Raw genomic sequence first — 27,516 nt, forward strand, 5'->3', positions numbered from 1 at the left:
GAGCTACCATTCTGAATATGGATTTAGCAGCTTCAGCTCAAACTCTGTATTTGTATTAAAAATCTACTTGATATGCATATATAATTTTTTCAGAACCCAATAAACTATTTTTTCTAAAATTAAAAACTCATAAACTTAAAATCTTATTCCGCCTATAATCATATGCCTTTATAAACTATATATAACCCCGTGCTGTATTAGATCAAACAAACAAAAAAGGAAAAGAATTGGCCGGTGAGGTGAGTTGGGGGTTTGGAGAAGAGTAGTTGTGATTGAATAGATCGTATTAGTATAATACTTGGTCAGTTGTAGTATAGTGAGTGGGCAAGGTGGCAGTACATTGGATTCTCTGAGCAAGTGTAAATGGGACATTGGCCTTTGCAAACTCTGAAAAACACAGCTGTGAAAAAAACAATCCTCCTATATCCATTGTGAAAAGCCACAGGTTTTGAATAAAATGATCAAAAATGCTGATGCAATGATGTTTTAAATTGAAGGAAATACTATAGTTATTTATTGTCAGAGTTCAGACGGTGTTGTTTGGCTGCATCCTTTTACGAGCATTTTAGTATGCTGCCACTAAGGGGAATAAATATTGAAATACTTAAAAGAAAAGGAGACTACCGTGGTCACTGTTTGTTTATTGTGTCATTTTCACTGTTCTTGAGCCAAGGTAACTGTTTGTTTAGCCTCTCTTTCTGCGTACACATTACCCGGTTTGTTATTGTAGTTGTAAAAAGAGACTACAGTGAGGGGGAAAAGAGCTCTCGATACTCTATCCATAGTAGCATTCAGCTAACCTTTTTGTCTGCTAATCCCGTATTCGTACTTTTGAAAATGCCATACACCCCCTAAACAAGCATACCTGCAACTGCTGCCTTTAATATTGGCGAAAACAGTAGGCATGGAACATCTCACCACACTCTGTACTAAAAGCTAAATTTTGAAATTATGAACTCTATTTTGAAATAAATACACAAATAGGCTTGATGAAGTTTAGGGAAAATGCATACACCCCAGAAACAAGCATACCTGCACCTGCTCCCTAATGGTTCACAGTCTACAAAGTAAAACATCCTTGTGTATGTGTACGGAGGAGACATATCAACTCATTGCTGTCTATATTAAAAGAATTATAGAACTCTTTTCCTCTTGCTTCCTTTATCTCCTTACCAATCAATTTGCCTGTTCAGAACCAGTTATACAGTAGTTCAATGGTACCATACCCTGCCAATGTGAAGCTCTACCGAGTACCAAGATAGGAGGACAACTGAACAATGAAGCTAATATCTCTCGACTCAAATAAGATGAACTAGGGAACAATGACGTAAAATGGTGATTGGAATGTCGAAGAGTGAAAACAAGTCAAGCTAGGGGAAAAAATTCAAGCTGAAAACACCGTTCAATGGTGCTATACTCAAATTTATTACCATCTAAGATGGAACGTGTAGAAAAGATACACCAGCCCAATGATTACAGTTAGAGAAAGAAAACATTAACAAAGAAAAGCAATTTCCTACATTTAAGATAAAACCATTTCAGTTACTATGCATGATGAAGCCCAATGATTTTACTATCACAATTATTTGCTGTAGTTATAGCTTTATCCCTTGTGCATATGAGAAGGCGATCAAAAAATATGCAAACACAGCCCTCATGGAAGTGTAGCTCTGACTTCTTTCCTATCTGCTCCACATGCCTGGGAAAAGAACAAACACTGATAAGTTGACGTCATCCAAAACATTCTATACCAGTGTACTTCGCCCAGAAAAGAATTGCTCCGTAACGAGACATTTAGGTTGTAGGTAGTTGTCCCATTCATTATTTGAATAATTATATTGTTTACAACAACCCAATATAATTCCACTAGTGGGGTCTAGGGAGGGTAGTGTGTACGCAGACCTTACCCCTACCCTGGGGTAGAGAGGCTGTTTCCAATAGACCCTTGGCATCCTTCCCTCCAAGAACTCCCCACCTTGCTCTTGGGGTGACTCGAACTCACAGCCTCTTGGTTGGAAGTGGAGGGTGCTTACCATTATATTGTTTCAAGTTACATATTATGTAGTAATAACAATCAACAACTCCCTATAAAATCAGAACTGCCAAGAACTAAGCTACCTCGCCCAGGTTAAGTAATTAACTACTCATTGCCACAGTTCAACATCCAGGCTCATATCCTAAAGCTATCATACAAACACTTCCAATTCATTTTAAGGCAATACAGCAAAAAGCTCAGAAGAAATCACTTAACGGCTCATTCAACACATGCTACTGCAAATAACAAAGGTTAAGGAGTTACAGAACACTGAGCCAACATCTTAGACTGACCAAATAAAGCATAGTGGAGACGAACCAGCTGCTATTTACGCTTGGCTGGGATAGTTCTCTAAATAAAAAGTTCAGAAAGCCTTCTGTTAGTTAATAGATTGATTAATAATAGCAAAGGCTTCTATGACTTAATTATTAGATAACCCTGGACCAGATTTTCCTTGCACTTCTCTCATGATAAAATACTATATAACATCCACTCATCTGCTTTTGTAAGTAATAATTAAACTCAGTTCAGAGCAACAACCACCATATCTATATCTAGTGAAAAGAGTGTAATGGAGGGATCCAGCCACATGATTTGATCCAGGTCCTCTGTGGAAGAAATCCCTTAACAAAATTCCAAATATCTCTTGCTGTTCAAGACTAAAATCCATTTGGCACCTGTTTAGTTGAACATTGTCTTGTCTGCATCTGTCTAACTTATACACGGATAACATTACAAATAAAGCACCAAACAGATCCATAAAGAGCTATGAACAGCACATTTTCTGTGGGACTCCCAGTAAAACTTAGATGGATAATCCACATAAACATAGAGAGAGCTTCAAGCTTGAAGCATCTCCTATCTCCCATTCCATAAGACCTAGAATAGCAGTCCCAAATATCTGTGATTCTTCTTCGTCCCAGCATACCCTTCACGCCATTAACATTCCCCACAGAAACACACACAAAAAAAAAAAAATACCAAACAAATGGAAAGCAATGAGAATAATCTGACCACATTCCTATTGACTCTATCACAACATACAACAGTGATTTAAAAAAGTCAAGCCCAAAGTATGCTACTCCGATTGCCAAGAGTTTATCCCTTCTCAATATATTGTCAAGTGGAAGCAAGGTCAATAACCACTATTGACACAAACTGAATTAAACAGGCAAGTTTCGATAAAGCTCGAAGTAATTCATCCTTGGTTTGAGGAACCATTTTTTTAAAGTCCCCTCTACATTCAATGGTCAGATTACAGCATCAAACCCATCATCAACTTAACTCCATGAGCCACTCTTATAAAAGAGAAGATCGAGTCAAACTCCCAGTCACTGTAGCTCCTTTTGTATATAATTACAAAAGAGGTACAATACAATTGCAAATTGACAACAACAGGCCAATTTAGCAGATGGCCACTATGGATACCTATATGAATAATGTGTTTATCACTTGTTAAAGTACTCTCAGTAGAATACCAGGCAAGAACCAGTGATAAAAAAATATTAAGCCCAGCATGCTACTCTGGTTACCAAAAGTTTATCCCTTCTCAAATATATGTCAAACGGAAAGTAAGGCCAATAACCACTATTGACACAAAAAGTGATCCCGTTGCATGAGCCAGTCTCCATAAAACTTGTGAAGTAAATCTTCCTTGGTCCCGGGAGGCGGGAACTAGAAGAAAAATACTCAAAAGTTTTTACCAAGGTTCTCTCTATATTCAATGGTCAGCTTACAGCAGCAAACCCGCCAACTTAACTCCATAGGCCATTCTTATAAAAGGGACAATTGTGTGAAACTGCCAGTCACCCTAGCTCCTTGTTAAAACAATTATAAAAGAGGCACGAGATAATAATAACAACAAGAACAGGGTACTTAAGCACATAGCAACTATGGTTATATGAATAAAGGTGTTTATCTCTTGTCAAAGTGCTCTTAGTAGATTAGTAGGCACAGACTTTGTTTGCTGAAGTTTATTTCAAGGATGGATTTCCATATCATAATATTCTTCACAAAGTAATGTGCTACTTCGTTAGTATTTGGAGATTGGGGGTAAAATCAGTTGCAGATTATCTTCAATGAAAAGTCTTCAATTATCACTTGATTTATAGATACTACAGTCTTCAGTATATAATAAAGGGATAAACTAATGAATTAGAACAAGTGCATACCTCAACTCCAAACCCTTTCACATATACATTGGTAAAGAGCTCAGAAGGGTCAGGCATGGGACTCTCCTGGAATACAGTATAAGCAGTTAATAGTCAGCTACTATTTTTATTGTTTTTTAAAAGGTAACTACCATATTTAGAATTGCTAAAGAATAGAAGATAAAAATCACCACCCTCACCTTTGCTTTAGCAATGGCTTCATCTACAATTTTTCTCTTTTCTTTCTCGATATCCTGGAGAGAAGGAACAGAAACCCACAAAACAGTTAGAGGTCCTTTCAAGATCGAGGTGAAATAAAACGTGGTTTCCCAGGTACAAGCTTTAGAAAGTTGTCTTTACCTTCAGCTCCTTCTCTGTGGCTATATCATGGGCTAATATGAGTTTCCTGATTCTTTCAATAGGATCACGTTCCTGCAAAATTAAAGATAATCTTGTTATGATTTTATACGAGGCGTTTACGGGCTGAGATATATCAGATACTCTAAAGGAATGTATTGACCTGTCTAACACCACTAATCTCATCACGAGTTCGGTAAGTGCTCCCAGGATCAGACATAGAGTGACCATGGTACCTATAGGTGTCCATTTCAAGAATCTGAACAAAATTGAAAGAAACATCAACATGTTATAATATGCTCAAAATGAAGTAAAGAAAAGAATACTAATGTATGAACATAACTGACATTGAATTCAGCAAGAAATTAAATAATACAACCCCCAAAACACATAGCATAAGCCTCAATGCAAGACATGTCCTACGTCTAGACCGTTCCATTTTTTGAAAAAGAGCCTGTTTCCATGTATTACTCTTAGCGTTTTCCAAACTTCGTTTTAACCATCACCCTTATTGTTCCTTTCACAAATAAAAGAAAAAAGAAACTAAAAAACATGTGCAGCCCAAAAAGAAAGATCAACTAAAGCACATTTAGCGCAAATTATTAATGTGCATCATATGTGGCACCGTAAATGGAAGGTACAGTACTAAGAAGCGTTAGCATAATTGCTACCAATTACTAATTCCTGAAATTTGTCTTATGTAGAAAAATTCATTAGCAATGAGCTTATGGATTCTATTGACCAATAAAATAAAAGATAAATAAGGAAAAATGGTTAGAGCCTTCTTTGAAACAACAACAACAACACCTCAAGCCCAAACAAGTTGGGGTCAACTATATGAATCATCACCGACAATGTGGCTCCATTTAACTTTTCCAAAATTCACAAAGTAAGCCCATCACCTAGAAAATACTCAACTAACATTTTAATATTGCATTTGGTAATCCAAGTCCTTCCATCAAGGATTCTAAGTAGAAACGTCAGCATAAACCACCAGCGATAGGTGTTCATATGATCTATTCTAGTCAAGTAAAATTTTATAAAACAGACCCAAGTAGAAGAGAGACCATCTTTAATAAATGGTATATTTCAATTATTTAAGTTATCATCTCAACTGCTATGCATTTCTCAGCCCATGCATCCTCCTCTTCTAATTTCAATGGCAGAGAAATACTTGCCTGAGCGGGTTACCTTACTGAACCGATCTTAATAATTAGTCCACTACAAACAGGGTCTTTATTAAGGGATATAACACAAGTGTCTAGAGAGATCATACATAAAATCAATGTTGACTACGGCTAAGTTCATGATCCCCATATGAGAGGCAATGAATTTATTAATAACCTACTTGCCTTTTTTCCTTTTGACTACTTCGTTTTTTTCTTTTTAATCTGGAGGACAAGATAGTGGGACGTCTCGTGATAGCATAAGAAAAATAAGTCGGCCAGGGAATTTGATGAAGTGCAGCAGTTGTTAGCTGCAGAAAATAGTTGAATCAGTTAATAGTCTGGTTGTTGTGACCAATAACTCCAAACTCAAAGGTGAACTAAATTTCCTAGAAAACCGGTGCTTATCGCCTTCCCTTTCCCAGTTTATCTTACGAAAAACAGGGGTTACATTCCTGGACGGAAATGTTGCCACTCTCAGTGAAATAATGCAAGATGTCTTTTTTGCCCTTCAGATTGACAGTTCGTCACGAATTCTTAACAGAATAATGTTGAGGTTACCCTCTTTCTCAGAGAAAAACGTTGAAGTTACCCAAGTGTGACATCAAGACATTAGATGCAGCTCGGGTCGAAAACAGTTGAATGGCTTCATTGACACTTTAGGAAGTATTAAAGGGCTCATGAGTTCTCTTATCCTGAATAAACAAATAAACAATGAAGTTTATGCTTCCAGAAGGGGCTCTCTGACCTCGAAAACACAAGTATTAAACCCAAAGGAAAAAATTATATTACTGCTACAACAGCAATTGTATCAATTTGATTTTAGTATCTCTTTTTTATTTCTTCTCCTTTTCTTTCCTTCTGTCAATAATACTTGGCCCAAAGCTTGCTATTTCTTTTTTACAGTTCCTATAAAATTATTAGAGTACATGACACGAGGCATCTAAAACATTATTGTTTTCAACAGCATACAGGTATATACATATAGGAAATTATATAACAGAAAGAACTCTTGCCAATCACAACGGAAAATTAAACTAGAAAAAGGCATGATATGTGCCTTATAAAAAGAAGGCATGATAAGTGCTTACAATTGGTCCATTCTTGAGGGCATGCTCCTTAGCAAATTTGCATGCTTGTTTAACAGCAAGGGCATCCATACCATCTACCTGTTTAACGTAAAAAAGAACACAAGAGTCGCAAAACGTCAATATTTCCTACATCACCCATTGAAACTTAATAATTGGTCTTTCTTCTCCATTGTTGTGGCAGGAAAAAGCTTTCTCTTTTTTCTTTTTTCTTCCTTTCCCCCTTTTATTGTTAGGCCTGCCCCGTAAAACAAATACAGCTTTCTACATAATCTAGGACTACAGAGATCCCAGTAGAAAGAGTATATAGGTAATTATAGCATTTGAACCATACACCAAGCTTCCAAACAACAGCGTACCTGCACAATCATCCTAGTTCTCATACATGTGAGCCATGCTCATGCACTACATCCACAGTCCCACAAATAACTTACCAAAGTGAAGGATCCTTCTTCTTTTTTTCCCTTTTTGATAGTCAAGACAACTCCTAGACACTAGTTTTAGGGGACATACCTCAAAATGACACACGTCAAACTTTAACTTTCTTCAATATTTGTAAGGCTACAACAACAACACCAACAACAACCCAGTATAATCCCACTAGTGGGGTCTGGGGAGGGTAGTTTGTACGCAGACCTTACCCCTACCCTGGGGTAGAGAGGCTGTTTCCAATAGACCCTCGGCTCCCTCCCTCCAAGAACTCCCACCTTGCTCTTGGGGTGACTCGAACTCACAACCTCTTGGTTGGAAGTGGAGGGTGCTCACCGCTAGAGCAACCCACTCTTGTCATAATATTTGTAAGGCTAGTTTCACTTAATTCAGTTAACATAAAAAGATCAGAGCTCATATGAAAGCCTAGATTCTGGCTTCAAATTGAAGAGAAATCTTCAACTGCTTTTTGATAAGTAAAATCAATTCAAAAGTTAACAGATTTTAGTTTATTCAAGATTTAATGAGAAATGTTTAGTTGAGTATTACTAGGCTACTAGCACATCACTATCAGCTCCCAAAAATAAAAGAGAAAACAAAGCAAAATCATTTAACAAAAAGGAGTTGCAAAGTGTGATTCACTGTACCTTCAGACCAGGAACATAATCTCCTCTTTTGTAATAAGCTGGACTCTTTGCAGCTCTCCATTCTGCTGTCCCCATTCCATCTGCATCAGAAAAGCAATCACGCGCATTTGAAGTGAACAACACATTACATACTTAATAATAGGCAAAAGAAACTTACTTTTCAGCATCAATGCCAATTACAGTCAATAATTTGTAAGTCTATAGTTTTGCAAGAATACTACTCATCAAAATATTACGGAAAAACACATACATTTACAAAAGAAAATCACTTGCAACACAGAGAAATGCATGATATTGAACAATGAATGCAAAAAGATATCAAGACAAGTCTACTTATCAATCAAATGTGTATTGCTACTTAGAAGAATTTTAAAAAGGAAGTTTTTAAGTATGAGTTTAAGTTCCATGGACTGATGGTGTCTAATTATTTACACAAATTAGGTCACTTATTAGGTAATTACAATGGTAATCTCTAATTAGCTAACCCGCTATCACAAGTTAAAATGCCCCTTTTAGTGTTTTTTTTTTAAAAAGTGTTACGTACATAAGTTAAAAACACCTATTTGAAGAGAGTTCAGCTTCAGTATCTTACAGTGGTTATTCTCACAAACTAGAATAGCAGGAAGATCCCACAAAGCAGCCATATTCAAAGCCTCAAACAACTGCCCTTGATTAGCGGCACCATCACCATACATGGCAAAAGTTACATGCTCCTCTTTCGAATACTTTTGTGCAAATGCCAATCCAATCCCTAAAGGAACTTGAGCACCAACAATACCATGACCTCCATAAAATCCACTATCCTTCTTATAAAAATGCATGGATCCTCCTTTACCTTTCGAACTTCCATCTTTCCTTCCCATAAGTTCCGCAAATGACTCATATAACCCTCCGCCGCGGGCAAGGAAGATGCAATGGTCTCTGTAAGCTGTAATTATACAATCCTTTTTGGTAATTGCGGCTTCCATGCCAATAGCGACGGCTTCTTGTCCGTCGTAGAGATGGCAGAATCCACGGATGAGTTTTGCTTTGTAGAGCGAATCCGCGGCGATCTCCATCCGCCGCATCTCCGCCATGTCCTTGAAAAAAGTCATGAGTTCGTTAGCGCTTGTCTCAACGGTGCGGGATGGAGGATCGATCTTGTGGCCGGTGAATGGGAGGCTGGTTTCTACCGTGATTGTGGCGGTCGAATCCGATGATACGTGGCGCGTGGCGGATACCGCCGCCGTTAAAGGTTTCAAGAGATGATTGACGGTTCTTCGGCCTGTGGATAGCGCCATCTTCGATCTTTGTATGAGAGAATCTGGAGAGAGCGTTTGGCGAGTGCTAAATGGAGAGGAGGAAAATGAAAATTTTGTTTGAGAGCAAGTGGCATTTATTTAAATACTTTAATTTAAAGGAGGATTTTTTAGAGGAAAAAAAAAAAGAATCTGACTGTTGGTGGAAAAAAAAAGGGATCTGACTATTCGAATGTCCCATAAGTTGTTTTCTGTTAATTCTAAAGCGATTTTCTTTTTCTTTTTTCGTTTTTCATTTCAACTAAAACTTCCAATGTCTCATAAGTTGTTCTCTGTGGTATTCAATATTTTGAAAAATGGGTGAGGTTATAAATTTTAAATCCACTTAATTTAGTTTGAAGTAAATATTACTCCTATTAGACAAATAACTAGTAATACATTTATTAGAATAACTGAACTTCAATTTTCTGTCAATTATAAAAACACTTTGATTTTTCTCACGCAGACATACATATATATGATAGTAGTAGTAACTAGTACTAATTATAGTACCCAATGATGTACTAAATAGATCTTTTATTATTATTATTATTATTATTATATTATTCAGCTCTATATTCTTTGAACTAGAAATTTTTTGGAGCCACCAAACGAGGGGTTGGCTGCGCCTTCTGTTGTCGCTAACCAACTCAAATGAATACCTTCTTTACGAAATCTGCCTATCACATAATTGAGATATGAGGCTAGTTAAAATTTTATAACCAAATACAATTTGAACAACTTCACCTCCATAGCTCCCAATGAAATCAAGCACTTCCTCTAGTTATGCTTACCATAATGGACTAATTCCAATAGGGATCAATATTGACAATTTTTGTTCTTTTTGAAATAGGGCTGCCCGAATATTATTGACTTTTGGAGTAAATTAGGTATTCTCAATATTTTCAACTATCTTCTCAACATTGATTAGCGTTCTAAAATAACAACAATTCAAACTTGTTGGTATTATTTATACTTGTTAATGCAAAGTCAAAAAAATTTGTGGTCTCCTTCCTTCTTTACTTTTTTGTCTTTTGTAAAAGAGAAAGTGTCTCTCATCAAAGTTTCTTTCTTCTCTTTATATTGAATTATTTTTTGTTGGGTTTGTAAAGAGCTAGTAATGGACTTGCGCACATGAGAAGTTGGTTTTGAAGGCAAAACATGTCAATTTACTACTTTATAGCAACTATGCTTTAAATTGTTGTAACTACTACTTGAATTCTGTAACAGCTCTTTTATTTTTATAACCCCCAAATTAATTCACCCTCTTATAACAACTCTAGCATCTTATCTATATAAGGAGCTGTGTTGTGAAGTTTTCAAACACAGAAAATACCAACGCTATCTCTTCTTCTTTAGTCAGTTTGTGGGCAATTATTTTGTGCAAACTCCAAACTTCCAGTTACGAGTGCACATGTTTGGAAGTGTTGTGGTGCCTTGGAACGCGACCGATCTTAGCGATTTACACCCAGTTGGGCCGAAATCGCTTTCAAGGCAGTGACTTGCCACGACACAGTTGTTGTTCAATAAGTTCTTTCTAATTTCTTCTTGTTCTAGGTCAATATTATCAAATATTTTTCTTACAATTTGAAGATAACTTTTACATATAATATTGATTAATGGCTACCACTTTGAATAAAACTCTTGCCGATCTATCAAAGTTTAAGCCTTTAGATAGAAACAATTATAAACGTTGGTCCTAGAAACTTTTAATTTTCTTTGAACAATCAGAAGTTGATTGTGTTTTTTTTTTTAACGAACCTCCTGCTGATGTTGTTTCTAATAACATTGTTGTTTCTGATAGTTCTAATACTATTGCTAATTTTCTGTTGATGATGCTACTAAAAAGAAATTAAAAAATGATAATAAAATTTTGACAAGAGTGGGTTGCTCTAGTGGTGAGCACTCTCCACTTCCAACCAAGAGGTTGTGAGATAGAGAGAGACGTAGAGAGAATTTCCAATTATTTGCAATAATACCCAATTCAAACAAATAATATTTTTTTGAAAACCCAAATTCGAATTCAAAGCTTCAAAGCTTTTTAATGGCTGTCAATAGTGGAATTGCAGCTCTCTTTTCCTTTGCTGTACATTACTGGAATTAGGAACTGAGAGATAGAGAAATACCTAGAGAGAGAGAGAGAGAGAGAGCACATGAGAGAGAGAGAGAGCATGAGGGAGAGAGAATAAGGATGAGAAATAATTGATTCCTAATATAAAAGGATACTCATTTAATTTCTAAAGTGTATATAATTGATAAATTTGTATATATGATGTAATTAAATTGAAACTTGAGTAGGGAAGGTAATAAAGTTTCCAATAGTATATAGGTATGTAAAAATTTCAACTTTCTATATGATATATAGAGCTCGCTTCTTTAAATTCAATATTGTTTTTAAATTTGATAGGAGTATAAATTACACATCACCAACGTGAATACCTAATTTTTGCACACTTTTTCCAAATAATAATAATAATAATAATAATAATAATAATAATAATAATAGCGATTTTAGTTATTTTTAGTTGTTTTTATTTGAATTTATTTGCGCATTTTTATGTGAGTTTAATTAAAAAGTACTAAAATATTTTTACTTTTTATTTGTATATTTTAGTTTGTATCCCTAAAGGATTTTCTTTTGGGCAACTTTTATTACTAGACAAGATTTAATAAATTATTATAAATTTATAGCAGAAAATCCATAATTATATGGATAGCAGATTCTATAGCAGAAAACTGATCCACACCCATTAATACTAATTAATTACCCATTAATCATCACCATTTTCCATTCATTTTGCACATTTTTAGGGATACTATACTACTAAACATAAGCAAATGCTATTCAAATTTGTTCCGTCCCCCTTTCATATGAGAATAGCTCCATTTTTTCTTTCATTTTTTTCTTTTTTTCCTTCCAAAATATGCCTCTTGCTTAGTGTAACAATTTATTTTTATAATAATCGTATACTATCACAAGCAAAAGCGATATTCTGATGGTTATACATTGTATGATTATGGTATGTGTATTTAAGTGTGAACCAAGATAAATATAAATTAAAAATACCAAATTCTATAATTCACAAAAAATAAGTGGTATATATATATGAGCTATAATTATGATTTATACAACAAACGAGATCTAAAAAATATTATTAATTATACTATAAATATATATAGTATATAATATATTCATTATATATTTATGAAATAATTTCTGGTATATAGCATATCTAATTAGAATATTTAATTATATAAATAATACAACAATGATATAATCTATATGTGTTTGCGCAGATTTATTTTAGCTAGAGCATATTCTTGGTATATTTATGGAATATATAAAAATACATAACATATTATTCATAATATATTTATGAAATAATGAAGGAGCCATTATGGTCAAGTTGAAAAACATACAGATGGAAGAGGAGAAGGGAGAGAGTGAATGGAGTCGTTTGTATGAAGGGAAGAGAAAACGAGATTAGGTTTTGAGGGGATAAAGGAGAATAAGTTAATGATCCATACCTTAATTAGTGATTCTTTAATTAATAAATCTTTTAAAATATGTAGGCAATAAAAGGTATGAGATTTTAAAATATGCCACAATTGTAAATGATTTTGCTATTTTTGGAATAAAGGAAAAGTAATACCATTTATATTAATAACTCTTTAAAAAAGATCTATCATGTAAAAACCTCTTTTCTTTTTGCTTGTATAATTTCATTAGAGAGACAAGGGAGTGGACTAGTGTATTTGTAACGACCCGATCGGTCGTTTTGAAATTTTAAGTCTTGTCCGGCGGCATAAAGCCCTAAGCAGCTTCATATTATGTATATTGACTAATTTTTCTAAAGCTAACCTTGTGGAATCTTCTAGTACTTTTATGAAAGACAGGTTTAAAGGCAAACCGAATAAAGGCCAGAAGAAAACACATGTGAAGCAGAATTACTTCAATAAGCCGGAGGGCTAAATTCAAAAATCAAAAGGACATTTCTATGTCTGCGGGAAAATTGGTCACAAGACTTTCCAGTATAATCAGAGACAGGGACAAAGCTCAAAGTATGGAAGAAAATCTCCAGTCCAAGCTACCCTTACTGAGGGTGGTGATGCCATTGTTGTTGTGGTCGTTGAAGCAAACATGGTGGCTAACAAGACTAACTAAATACTAGACACGGGCGCTTCAAGGCACCTTTGCGCCAACAATGAGTTGTTCACGACTTTGAGGAATCTGCTGATGGCGAGTGTCTCCACTACTGTTGGAGTTATGGGTAAAGGAAAAATTCTTCTTAAGTTAACTTTTGGAAAAACCTTAGCCTTGAATAATATTCTATAAACTTAGTTTCTGGTGCACTTCTCAACAAAGCAGGTCTTAAACTTATTTTTGAAACTGATAAAATTATTATTTCTCGTGGGGGAGACTTTGTTGGGAAGTGTTACCTCAGTGTAGGTTTATTTGTACTGAACATCATTCAAGAGACTACTAATAACGATAGTACTTCCAGTTCTGCTTATATTGCTGAGTCTTTTGATTTGTGGCATGGTAGACTAGGTCATATTAATATTGCTTCTATTAAAAGACCCAGAACAATGGATTAGTTCATGCAGTTAATATTGATAATTTTTCTAAGTTTCATGTTTGTGTGGAAGTAAAACATACTAAAAAGCCTTTTAAGAATGTAGCTAGTAGAAAGACTGAATTGCTTGTACTAGTGCATTCAGGCTTAGCTGATTTCAAGAATACTGTTAAGAATAGTGAAAAGAAATACTACATCACTTTTGTATATGAATTTTCTAGATACACTAATGTATATCTTCTTAAGTCAAAAGATGAGGGTGAAAGTATGTTTTTGAAATACAAAGCAGAAGTAGAAAACCAATTAGACAGACTTAGGTCTGACAAGGGTGGTGAATATTGTACTAATACTCTAAAAGTCTTTTGTGAGAAAAATGGTAGTATACATGAGGTTAGTGCTCCTTATACTCCACAACAAAATGGTATAGCCGAACGAAAAAACGAACCCTTAAGGAAATAATGAATTTTATGCTTTTGAGTTCGAGTTTATCTGATGATATGTGGTAGGGGTAGCTGTTTTATCTGCATTCTATGTTCTTAATTAAATTTCTCATAAAAAGTTAGATTAAACCTCGTATGAGTTATGGAAAGGGGTCACCCCTAACTTAAAAATTCTGAAAGTGTGGGGGTGTTTGGCTAAGGTTAATCTACCTGATTTTAAACAAGTAATTGTTGGACCCAAGACTTGTAATGCTATTTTTATTGATTATTTTTTTTAAAAAGTGTTGCGTATAGATTTATGTCTTTGAATGATAATTCTATTTGTGAATCTAGAGATGTAGAGTTTTTTTAGCATATTTTTCCATTGAAAATAATGTGTCTAGTGATATGTCTAATAATGCTTCTACATCTATGTATGTTAATTCTCATATTGTGTATTCTTCTAGTGTTACTACTAATGAGCATGAAAATAAACTTAGAAGGAGTAAGAGATATAGAATTGAAGCTAGCTTTGGTCTTGACTTTATCACTACTTTCTCGACTGAAAATCTTATTCTTGATATTTTGAATGATGAATTAGTATCTATATATTTAATAGGAGAAGACCCTAAGACTTATGATGAAGCAATAAGGTCAATAGATGCTAATTTATCGAAAGAAGCCATTAAAAGTGAATTAGACTATAGTTTCTAATCACACTTGGGACTTGTCTAATTTGCCTAAAAGATGTAAACTCGTAAGTAGTAAGTGAATATATAAGAAGAAATTGAGACCTGATTGCACAATTGAGAAATATAAGCCTAGACTTGTTATTATGTGTTTTAACCAAAAGAATGGCATGGATTACTTTGACACTTATTCGCCTGTGACTAAGATAGCGACTATTAAAACTCTTGTTGCTTTAGCCGGTATTCATAATTTAGTGATACATCAAATGGATGTTAAAACGTCTTTTCTAAATGGTGATTTAGAGGAAGAGTTCTATATGACTCAACCTGAGGGGTTTGTGATCCAAGGACATGAGAATAAAGTATGCAAACTGAGAAAGTCTCTGTATGAAATCTGTATGGTCTAAAGCAGGCACCTAAGCGATGGCATGACAAGTTTAGTAGCACATTAGTGGATAATGATTTTGTTGTTATTGCATCTGATACTTGTGTTTATTCCAAGATGATATGATCCGATTGCGTAATTATATATCTGTATGGCCCCAATGTGAATGTTGTTAATGAGACCAATAATTTCTTGTCTTCTAAATTTGAAATGAAAGATCTTGGAGAAGCAGATATGATTTTAGGGATTAAAATCAAAAGAACTTCTAATGATTTTTTATTGTCTCACTCTCATTATATTGAGTAAATATTGGGAAGGTTTAATTGTTTTGATGTAGCTCATGTGAGAACTCCTTATGATCCTAGCAGACACTTGAGAAAGAATAAAGAATCTAGTATTTCTCAAACTAAATATGCTAAGATAATTGGTAGTATAATATTTCTCATGAATTATACACGATATGATATTGCTTATGTTGTTAGTAGATTGAGTACATATACTCACAACCCCAGTAGTGAACACCGAAATGCTCTTCATCATTTCCTAAGGTATTTGAGAGGTAATATGGGTTGGTATTTGCATATTAGTGACTTTCCTACTGTTTTATAAGGATTTTGTGATGCAAAATGGGTTACTGATAATGATAAAGTTAGTTCCACTAGTGGCTATGTGTTTACTTTGGGTGCAGTTTAAGGCCCCGTAAATTTTACCTAGAACCCGGGGTTCGTGGTGCCGAGGTAGGCTAATGTGTTTGAAGGTTCACGGTACAGAATTTTTGGGTTGTGTAATGCATTGGGAAGTTGGAAGGAAAATTGTTGCAGAACATGACGTTTCAGTAGTCCATTATGCAACCGCAGAACTACTCTGCGGACCACAGATCCGCCGCAGAGTGGAGTAGAAGAAAAAGTCAATTTTTGGAGGTCGTTTTGCGGTCAACTATGCAACCGCATAATTATTTCGTGGGTCGCACATCCATCGCAGATTCAACATGAAAAAATTATGGAGGGAGACTTTTGCATCGCAGACCTGACCCGATCAACCCATGTTTGAGGGATGAATTCGTAGTCCCATATGCGGACCGCATACCTGTTCTGCGGTCCACTCTGCGACTGCAGAATTGAGTTCGGAGGGTCTATCATATTATGCTCTCATTCGGGAATATATTCAAGTATGGTTTATGTATCAAACTGTTATGACTTTAATTCATGTTCCAAATGCAAGATTTATTATGCCTTATTCTTGGAAGGAAAACTCAATGTGTTTAAGATTTCTATTGCTCATGTACATATTTAAAGTCTTGATTTCAAAAGGTCTTATTGCTGAGAATCTATGATGATTCTTGAAAGCGAAAGAAGTGAGTATGAGATATAAAATGCAGCCATCGTGCCAAGAATGAAAATTACACTTGCGGCCAATAGTGCCAATGAAATGAAATAATGTGTGAAAGATTATGAAATGAGCTTAAATCCTTTATAATAAATGTGTTGAGAGTATCGTTTAGTCACCGAGGAAGGGTAGGTTAAAATAACCTAACCCTGAAACTACATGTACCAGTGTAGGAGTGATTGAGGGGTAAATCCCCCAATTGATGTGTTGAGATTACTCCCCTTAAATGGGATGAGATTGACGTGTTGAGATTATTTCCCTTAATTGGGATGAGATGATTGCTAGCGGAAGGTGATGTCGACCCACAAGGAATTGTGGTGAGACGGCTTAGCCGATCGGGCTGAGATCGGATGCCATGCCGAGCACATGGTGTTGTTGTGATTTGATGTCTTAGGGTGAGACGGCTTAGCCGATCGGGTCGAGATCAGACTCCGTGCTAAAAGCACGGTGGTGTATCGGTACTAAAGAGCTCCCAACCTAAAAATATTGATATTTACTTTAAACTTAACTTGACGCTTTAATGTTATTTCAGGCTCTCATTGATTCCATATTTCTTTCTCCTTGTACTGTTTATCGATTCATTGAGAGGGTGTTTAGTCTTACATACTAGTACTATTTCAGATGTACTAACATCCCTTTTGTCAGGGGCGCTGCATCTTTAATGGATGCAGGTGGCTCCACAACAGGTGGCATCGATCAGTGATAGCGGTACAACCTCTTCTCAGCTGACTTGGTGAGCCTCACTTCATATCGGAATCTTGTATCTTTTGTTCCTTATGTATGGTGTTTTGAGGTATAGCCGGGCCTTATTGCCGGCACCATCATATTACTCTTTTATATCAATTAGAGGTTCTGTAGATATAGTATGGGTTGTATTTTGATTTGGGTAAGTTAAACTAGAAATGTTATTCATGTAACACATGTTTCCACTTCTAAACCACGAATATGTAATGTATTTTGGGAAATCGTAATAAAGTAAGTAATAGTAACGAAATTGGTGTCGTACGGGTCATCCTCTTATTGTCTAATTCATGATATTCATCTTTACTTTATTCATGGGTAAGGTCGGGTAGAAGGCATCGAGTAGGCTTACTTGACTGGGATATTTCGGTTGAGCGCCGGTCGCGCTCCCTAAGGTCGGGGTGTGACATGCAGGTGCTATTTTGTGTAAGTCTTCAAAATAGACTTGTATAGCACGATCTACTATGGAGTCTGAATTCATTGCTCTTGAGTTGTCAGGGCAAGAAGTCGAGTGGTCGAAAAACTTAAGATAGAAAGGGCCTTTCTCGCTTGTTTGAAGCCATATAAGGCTTTCTTCAATCGGCAAGGGAAGTGTGATAGGGTGGCAGACGTGACTTTATAGGGAAGATAAGCTTCACTAGTTTCTCTACATTGTGACTCACATGCGGCAATTGGAATTGCCAAAAATAGTGTGTAAAATAGAAAAAGAATACATATCCGTATTAGACATAGTGCAGTAAAATATTTATTGAAATATAGTGTTATTTCTTTTGGAATATGTAAGATCCGAAAGAAATTTGACGGATCCTTTAACCAAGGGTTTGGCAAGGAGAGTTATCCTTGAAACGTCGAGGGGGATGAGACTAAAGTCCATGGATTGAGGAAGTATGGTGGATACCCATTTGTGGTCAAACGAAGCCATATGAGACCTCAATATGCACTACATTTCCTATCCCTATGGCGTGTGGTAGTGCTTTATAAGGTTGAGCTTATTTTTACTCTTAATGATTCCATAACCTTAAGGTGTTCTATGTGTAGCTAGACTTGATGAATTCACCTTCGTGAGTGTAAAGGTGCAGTCGCCTTTTATGAAAGACTTGGGATATATTTCTAGAGCACTCATGAGACCCAAGGTGTGTGCATGACCATAAAAGCACTTTGTTAGTAACGCGAAGTTTGAATAAAATTAAGGATATAGTATGTGTTGTAGGAGTCTCAACTCATATCCATTCAGTTTAAGAGTACTTCACTTTATGGATGTTAATTGTTGCTTCATTTCACTACGTGTCAATTCAAATCGAAAGATATTGACACTTAAGTACATGTTCCTTCTTTTGCCCACAAATTATTCTTATATTATTTTTTGTCTTTGCATTAGTGGGGAATTATTGGTATTATTGTAATGCAAAGTCAAAGATTCTTTTGTGGTCCCTTTTGCTGTTCTTTTGTGGTTACTTTTCTTCTTTACTTTTTTGCTTTTGTGAAAGATAAAGTATCCCTTATCGGTTGTGAAAAGTTTTTATTTTTCTCGAAATATTGAATTGCTCTTTGTTGATCAATCTTAATAATAAGTAGAAAACGGTCGTTGTAATTATAATACCAACTTGAGTCGGGGTCGAATTCCCCGAGGAGTTTTATGTTCGGTATTAAAGTAAATTGTGATGACCCAATAGGTCATCTTATATTTTAGAACCTAATTCTGCACTTTGAATCCTTAAATACCTCATTTTAGCCTTTCTAGATTTGCGTGCGTAGTCCGAGTATTTTTTCGAAAAGCTTTTATGTTAAAAACTGAGAAAATATGAAATGTTTTGCCTTAAAAATCCATTTGAGTTGACTTCGGTCAATGTTTTAAGCAAACGGACCCAGATTTGTCTTTTGATAGTCCCAGTGGGTCCGTATCGTTATTTGGGACTTGGACGTATGCCCGAAATCGAATTCGGAAGCCCCTAGCCTGAGTTATCGCACTTTATTGAAATTTGGAAGTTAAAGGCTTAATGACTAAGAAATGTTTGACCAATGTTTGACTTTATTGATATCGGTTTCGTATTTTGGTTCCGGAACCCAGTATAGGTCTAATACTATATTTATGACTTGTCTGTCAAATTTGGTGAGAAACGAAGTTGGTTTGACGTGATTCGGACGTCCGGTTGTGGAATTAGAAGTTCATGAGTTTTCTTGAAAATTTCCTTTGATTTGATGCTAATTTCGTAGTTCTAGGTGTTATTTTGGCAATTTGATCGTGCGAGCAAGTTCGTATGATGTTTTTAGACTTGTGTGCATAATTGATATAGAGCCCTGAGGGCTCGGGTGAGCTTCGGATAGGCTACATAGTGGTTTGAACTTAGAAAACTCAACTGGTTTTGCAATTTCTGGTGACTGGTGTTTGATCTCGCAATTGCGAGATCAGTGTTCGCATTTGCGAACATTCCCCAATCCTGACGGCTCGCATTTTCGAGCAAATTCTTTGCATTTGCGAAGAGTACTCGAGTCAGCATAAGTTCGCATTTGCGATCAAGAGGTCGCAATTGCAGGGAGGCCATAGTTCGCATTTGCGAACAATACTTCACATTTGCGAAGTGGGGCCGGAGCAGGCTTTGTCCCATTTGCGATCAATTTGGTCGCAAATGCGGAAGATCAATGTTCACAATTGCGAACAAGTCATCGCATTTGCAATGAAAGCAGAGATGGGAAGGACTTCGCATTTGCGATGGTTTCTTCGCATTTGCGAACCCAAGGTCATAAATGCGACATCTGCAACTGATCAAAATGGGACTTAGACGGGATTTTGGTTCATTCTCTCAAATTTTCAAAACAAGAAACCCTAGAGGCGATTTTTCAAAGAACTCTTCTTCCTCAAATCATTGGTAAGTGATTCTAATCCATTTTCTTTCAATCTTCCACTAATTTTCCTAAGATTTCAACCTAAAATCTAGTATTTTCATGGTGGAAATTAGGGGTTTGGGTAGAATTAGGGATTTTTATAAATTGGGATTTAGACCTCAAATTGAGGCCGGATTCCAAAACAAATTACATAACCAGGCTCGGGGGTGAATGGGTTATCGGGTTTTGGTCGGAATTTTGGGATTGGACCAAGCGGGCCCGGGAGTTGACTTTTGTTGACTTTTTCAATAATGACCTAAATTGAATCCTTTGCAATCGTGGGTAGTTCCTAAGACTTAATTTGAATCGTTTGGTTGGTAATTTGCTAGATTTTATTGGTTCGGAGGCTTGTTTGAAAGGCAAAGTTGTGATTGAGCTTTGAGTGGACCTTTGGAGCGAGGTAAGTGTCGTGGTTAACCTTGACTTGAGGGATTAGGACTTGTTTGTCTATTTGCTACATGTTTAGATGTTGGGTACAACGTATATGTGAGGTGACGAGTACTTCTGCGTTGTTGTCGGGTTAAAGCATGCGGGTGGGGACTTGTTCCTTGTAGTTTATTGCTTACTTTGTTCTTGTTATCCATGCTTAGACTAGTTGCTTACTAAATTGATCGTTCTTATCGTGTTTACGGGCTTTTGTGATAATTGAGTATTGATTCCAAAGTTGAGATTGGTATTGTGGAACCATTGTTGAAGTAAGGCTTGTTCTTGTTGATTGTATCTCCCTACTATTACTTGTTCATTATTATGTGGTAAGGGAGAGTGTTAATGCACGAAGGGTGATGCCGTGTCATATTGTGAGTGTTAATGCACGAAGGGTGATGTCGTGCCATATTGTGAGTGTAAATGCACGAAGGTTGATGTCGTGCCATATTGTGAGTATTAATGCACGAAGAGTGATATCGTGCCATGTTATGAGAGTTAATGCACGAAGGGTGATGTTGTGCCGCATCTATTGATTTATATTGTGAGGTTTAGAGTAAAAACACGAAGGGTGATACCGTGCAATTTTCTTCATTGTGTTTAGTTGTTTTCACTGGTTAAAAGCATGTTGACTATTCTGGTTATCATTTTCGTTGTATCTCTTGTATCTTGTGCCTCTTTAGCATGTCCCCCTCCTAATAGTACATGTTTAGCTGTTATTATTGTTTTCTTGTACCTATACTGTTATCTACACAAGTTTATTATGTTGGTGTCTTGTCATAGCCTCGTCACTACTTCGTCGAGGTTAGGCTCGACACTTATGAGTACATAGGGTCGGTTGTACTCATTCTACACTTTGCACTTCTTGTGCAGATTTTGGTACCGGTCCTAGCTGATCGTGAGGCTTAGCAGCTTGGACTTGATTATTGGAGACTCAAGGTAGATCTGATGGCATCCGCTGACCTTGGAGTCCCCTTCTATCTCCCATATTCTACTGTTTCTTTTCATTCAGAACAATTGTATTTCTTTCAGACTCTGTTTGTAGAAAATCTTAGATGCTCGTGAGTTGTGACTCCAGATCTGAATTACATCAAATATTATGGGCTTTATGTTATTCCACATTTCAGTTTTAGCTTCTATTTAGCTTGATTGATTCTGTTATTGAAATTGACTAAAGTTCGCTTAAAGAATTCTCTAACGTTGGCTTGCCTAGCAAGTGAAATGTTAGGCGCCATCACGGTCCCGAAGGTGGGAATTCCAAGTCGTGACTAGTTGGTATCAGAGTACTAGGTTGCCTAGGTCTCACAAGTCACGAGAAGGCTTAGTAGAGTCTAGAGGATCGATACGGAGATGCCTGTACTTATCTTCCAGAGGCTATGAAGTTTAGGAAAAAATTTCACTTCTATTCTTCTCTGTCGTGCGATTCTGTTCTCTCATTGCTAATTGAACTCTTCTACTTTTGTTCTCTCGTTGATGGCGAGAACACGTACTGCATCTTCAGCTGAGCAGCAGCTAGAGCCCCTAGTGGCAGCTCCTACGAGGGGCAAAGGTCGAGGCTGAAACCATGCCAAAGGCTGAGGCTGGGGCAGAGCTCAGCCCAGAGCTCGTGCAGCAGCATCAACAGTGGAGCCTTAGGTAGAATTTGACGAGGAGGTTCCAGCCTAGACTGTTTCTGTCGGACCAGCTCAGGTCCCGGAGGGTTTCATCGCCACCCCAGTACTTCAGGACGCTTTGGCCCATTTGGTGGGCCTTATGGAGAGTGTGGCCCAGGCCGGTACATTTTCCATGGCACCAACAGTCTCACAGGCTGGGGGAGGAGCAAAAACTCCCACTACTCCCATTCCAGAGCAGATGGCTCCCCAGTATCAGGCTCCAACAGCGTCGCCCGTTGGAATAGTTTAGCCGGTTGTTGCAGCACAGGCCGGTGATGGACCAGCTATGTCTTCTGAGGGCTTATTGAGGTTGGACAAGTTCACCAAGCTCTTTCCATTTCACTTCAGTGGTGCACCTTCTGAGGACCCACAAGATTATCTTGACCTCTGCCATGAGGTTCTGCGGAACATGGGGATAGTTGAGACCAATGGGCTCGATTTTGCTGTGTTTCAGATGACGGGTTCCGCCAAGAGATAGTGGGAGGATTTTGTATTGACCAGACCGGCGGGGTCGCCTACTCTTACTTGGGACTAGTTCTCTCAGATATTTCTTTAGAAGTTCCAACCTGTCACACTGAGAGAGGATTTTCGCAGGCAGTTCGAGCGTTTCCAGCAGGGCAGTATGTCCGTCACTCAGTATGAGACCCATTTTGTAGATTTGGCCCGTTATACTATTCTTCTGCTTCCTACTGAGAGAGATAGAGGGTGAGGAGTTTATTGAAGGACTTGCTCAGCCTATTAAGTTGCATATGGCTAAGGAGACCGGGAGTGATATTTCTTTTCAGACGGCTGCCAATGTTGCCAGACGAGTCGAGATGGTTCTTACACAGAGGGGAGGTCAGGGGTCTAACAAGAGGCCTCGTCATTCCGGTGGGTTTAGCAGCGCCTCGTCTGGAGGCAAGGGTACTTTTGGTAGGGGCCATCCTCCTAGGCCGTTTCATTTAGCACTCCAGGCATCCTACTATGCTTCAAGTGGTCGTGGCCCTCATATGCCTTATTTCGACGAGCTAGTTTACAGTGCACCACCAGCTCCTATTAGTGCAGCTCTGCTTCAGAGTTTTCAGGGTGGTTACTCAGGTCGACATGGTCAGTTTCAGGGTCAGCAGTCACAGCAGCCGACGTCCTGTTATACTTGTGGTGATCCGAGGCACATTGCTAGATTTTGTCCTCGTCCATCGAGCAGTTCACAGTATCAGGGTTCTTGTGCCATGGTCCCGGCACCGGGTGCTTCACCGCCCGCCCAGCCAGCTAGAGGTAGGGATCATATAGCTAGAGATGGAGGTCAGACCATTAAAGGTAGAGGTCAGGCCACTAGAGGTAGAGGCCGGCCAGTTAGGGCCTGTCCTAGTGATGTAGTTCAGAGTGGTGGGACCTAGCCCTGATGCTATGCTTTTCTTGCCAGGCCTGAGGCTGAGTCATCTGACGATGTTATCACAGATACTGTTTCAATTTGCAATAGAGATGCTTCAACTCTATTTGATCAAGGTTCTACTTATTCCTATGTGTCATCTTATTTTGCTTCATACTTGGTTATGCCTCTTGATTCTTTGAGTGCTCCTATGTATGTGTCCACACCTATGGGAGATGCTATTATTGTAGATCGCGTTTATCGTTCGTGTTTGGCACCATTGGGAATCTTGAGACTAGTGTAAATCTTCTACTTCTCGATATGGTAGATTCGATGTTATCTTGGGTATGGATTGGCTGTCACCTTATCATGCTATATTGGATTATCACGCTAAGACAGTGACCTTAGCCTTGCTGGGGTTGCTTCTATTAGAGTGGAGAGGGGCTCCTGGCCATTCTACAATCTGGGTTATATCTTATATGAAGGCTCGACGTATGGTCGAGAAGGGGTGTCTAGCTTATTTGGCTTATGTACGCGATTCTAGTGTAGAGGTTCCTACCATGGATTCAATACCAGTTGTCCGCGAGTTTCCAGATGTACTTCCTACAGACCTGTCGGGGATGCCACCCGACGGGGACATTGATTTCTGTATTGATTTGGCTCTGGGCACTCAGCCCATTTCTATTCCTCTATACCGTATGGCCCCGCCAGAGTTGAAAGAATTAAAGGAGAAGTTGTAGGATTTGCTTGATATACGCTTCATTAGACCTAGTGTCTCGCCTGGGGTGTTCCTGTGTTGTTTGTGAAGAAGAAGGATGGATCGATGAGGATGTGCATAGATTATCGGCAGTTGAACAAAGTCACCATCAAGAACAAGTATCCATTGTCGAGTATTGATGACTTATTTGATCAACTTCAGGGTGCCAAGGTGTTTTCGAAGATTGATTTGAGGTCGGGCTACCATCAGTTGAGGATTAGGGCATTCGATGTCCATAAGACAACTTTTCAGACTCGGTACGGGCATTATGAGTTTCTAGTGATGTCCTTTAGGTTGGCAGATGCCCCAGCAACATTTATGGATTGGATGAACCGAGTGTTCAAGCCCTACTTGGACGCCTTTGTGATTGTGTTTATTGATGATATCTTGATCTACTCCTGCAGTCGAGGGGAGCACGAGCAATATCTTCGGATTGTACTTCAGACTCTAAGAGACAGCCAATTATATGCTAAGTTTTCAAAGTGCGAGTTTTGGTTGTATTCAGTCGCTTTCTTGGGGCACATTGTATCAATAAAGGGCATTCAGGTAGACCCTAAGAAGATTGAGGCAGTTCAGAACTGGCCTAGACCCACTTCAGCCACGGAGATCCGAAGTTTCTTGGGTTTGGCGGGTTATTACCGTCGGTTTGTGGAGGGGTTTTCATCAATAGCAGCCCCATTGACCAGGTTGACCGAGAAGAGTGCCCTGTTCAGATGGTCAGATGAGTGTGAGGCGAGCTTTTAGAAGCGCAAGACTGCATTGACTATGGTGCTAATGTTGGTGTTACCTACAAGTTTAGGATCTTATACGGTATATTATGATGTATCTTGTATTGGACTCGGTGCAGTATTGATGTAGGATGGTAGGGTGATTGCATATGCGTCACGACAGTTGAAGGTTCATGAGAAGAATTACCTTGTCCATGACTTAGAGTTGGCAGCCATTGTTCATGCGCTGAAGATTTGGAGGTACTATCTTTACGGCGTGTCGTGTGAGGTTTTCACGAATCATTGGAGCCTACAGTATTTGTTCAAGCAAAAGGATCTCAATTTGAGACAGAGGAGGTCATTTGAGCTATTGAAAGAATATGATATCACCATCTTGTATCATCCCGGGAAGGCTAATGTGGTGGCTGATGCCTTGAGTAGAAAGTCAGTGAGTATGGGCAGCCTTGCGTATATTTCAGTATGAGAGACCGCTTGCATTAGATGTTCAGGCCTTGGCCAATCAGTTCGTGAGATTGGATGTTTCCGAGCCCAGTCGTGTTCTAGCTTGTACAGTCACTCGGTCTTCCTTGTTTGAGAGCATTAGGGAGTGGCAGTTTGATGAACCTCATTTGCTTGTCCTTAAGGACACATCACGGCATGGTGGTGCTAAATAGGTTACTGTTGGAGATGATGGAGTTTTGAGGATACAGGGTCGTGTTTGTGTGCCTAATGTGGATGGACTTCATGAGTTGATTATTGAGGAGGCCCACAGTTCTCGGTATTCTATTCATCCGGGAGCCGCCAAGATGTATCAAGACTTGTGACATCATTATTGGTGGAGGAGAATAAAAAGGACATAGTTGCATATGTAGCTCGGTGTCTAAATTGTCAACAGGTAAAGTGTAAGCATCAAAGACCTGGTGGTTTGCTTCAGAAGTTAGAGATTCTTGAGTGGAAGTGGGACTGTATCACTATAGATTTCCTTGTTGGACTCCCACGGACTCAGAGGAAGTTCGATGCAGTTTGGGTCATTGTGGATAGGCTGACCAAGGCAGCGCACTTCATTCCTGTGGCAGTTACCTATTCTTCATAGCTGTTGGCAGAGATTTACATCCGCGGGATCGTTCGTCTTCACGATGTGCCTGTGTCTATCATTTATGATCGAGGTACGCAGTTCACCACGCACTTTTGGACGGTAGTACAGCGTGAGTTGGGCATGCAGGTGGAGCTGAGCACAACATTTCATCCTCAGACGGACGGACAGTCCGAGCGCACTATTCAGATATGTGAGGATATGCTCCCCGCTTGTGTTATAGACTTCGGAGGTTCTTGGGATCAATTCTTGCCGCTCGCGGAGTTTGCCTACAACAATAGCTACCAGTCGAGCATTCAGATGGATCCCTATAAGGCATTATATGGTAGGCAGTGCTGATCGCCAGTTGGATGGTTCGAGCCGGGGGAGGCTCGGTTGTTGGGTACAGATTTAGTACATGATGCCTTGGATAAGGTCAAGATTATTCAGGATCGACTTCGCACAGCTCAGTCCAGGAAGAAGAGTTATGCCGACCGTAGAGTTCGTGATGTTGCATTCATGTCGGAGAGAGAATGCTGCTTTGGGTATCACCCATGAAGGGTGTGATGAGGTTCGGAAAGAAGGGCAAGTTGAGCCCTAGGTATATCGGGCCTTTTGAGATTCTTGAGAGACTGGGGGAGGTGGCTTACTGGCTTGCGTTACCACCGGGTTTATCAATAGTTCATCCGGTGTTCCATGTGTCCATGCTCCAGAAGTATCACGGCGATCCGTCCCATGTGTTAGATTTTAGCTCTGTCCAGTTGGACAAGGATTTGACTTACGATGAGGAGCCGGTGGCTATTCTAGCCCGACAGGTTCGTCAGTTGAGGTCGAAGAGTTATCCATTCAGTCCGAGTGCAATGGAGAGGTCAGCCCATCGAGGCAGCTACTTGGGTGTCCGAGTCGGACATGCGGTGTAGATATTCCCACCTTTTCACCAGCCCAGGTAGTTTTCTATGTCTGTTTGAGGACGAACGATTATTTTAGAGGTGGAGAATGTGATGACCCGATATATCATCTTATATTTTAGAACCTAATTCTACACTTTGAAGCCTTAAATGCCTCATTTTAGCCTTTCTCGATTTACGTGCATGATCAGAGTGTTTTTCTGGAAAGTTTTATGTTAAAAATTGAGAAAATATGAAATGTTTGCCTTAAAAATCCATTTGAGTTGACTTCGGTCAACATTTTGAGCAAACATACCTGGATTCATATTTTGACGCTCCCGGTGGGTCCGTATCGTGATTTGGCATTTGGACGTATGCCCGAAATCGAATTCGAAAAACCCTAGCCCGAATTATCGCACTTTGTTGAAATTTGGAAGTTAA

The 27,516-nt window shown here is 38.3% G+C and overlaps 2 protein-coding genes across 2 annotated transcripts; one reads left to right on the forward strand and one right to left on the reverse strand.

The window, feature by feature from the left end:
- Positions 1 to 1,383: 1,383 nt before the first annotated feature.
- On the reverse strand, positions 1,384 to 9,242 carry LOC104115119 (pyruvate dehydrogenase E1 component subunit alpha, mitochondrial-like). The gene is made up of 8 exons (XM_009625692.4): positions 8,465 to 9,242; positions 7,873 to 7,952; positions 6,800 to 6,877; positions 4,706 to 4,801; positions 4,546 to 4,617; positions 4,386 to 4,439; positions 4,207 to 4,272; positions 1,384 to 1,699 (listed from the first exon to the last, which is right to left on the reverse strand). The coding sequence occupies exons 1-8, from the start codon at positions 9,150 to 9,152 to the stop codon at positions 1,655 to 1,657; spliced, it is 1,179 nt and encodes a 392-aa protein (XP_009623987.1). The 5' UTR covers positions 9,153 to 9,242; the 3' UTR covers positions 1,384 to 1,654.
- Positions 9,243 to 23,119: 13,877 nt separating this feature from the next.
- On the forward strand, positions 23,120 to 24,882 carry LOC138900150 (uncharacterized). The gene is made up of 4 exons (XM_070186861.1): positions 23,120 to 23,493; positions 23,707 to 23,865; positions 23,981 to 24,248; positions 24,814 to 24,882. The coding sequence occupies exons 1-4, from the start codon at positions 23,120 to 23,122 to the stop codon at positions 24,880 to 24,882; spliced, it is 870 nt and encodes a 289-aa protein (XP_070042962.1).
- The last annotated feature ends 2,634 nt before the right edge of the window (positions 24,883 to 27,516 follow it).

Source organism: Nicotiana tomentosiformis, chromosome 10 (assembly GCF_000390325.3).
Source record: "Nicotiana tomentosiformis chromosome 10, ASM39032v3, whole genome shotgun sequence".
In the NCBI taxonomy this organism is placed as follows: Eukaryota; Viridiplantae; Streptophyta; class Magnoliopsida; order Solanales; family Solanaceae; genus Nicotiana; species Nicotiana tomentosiformis.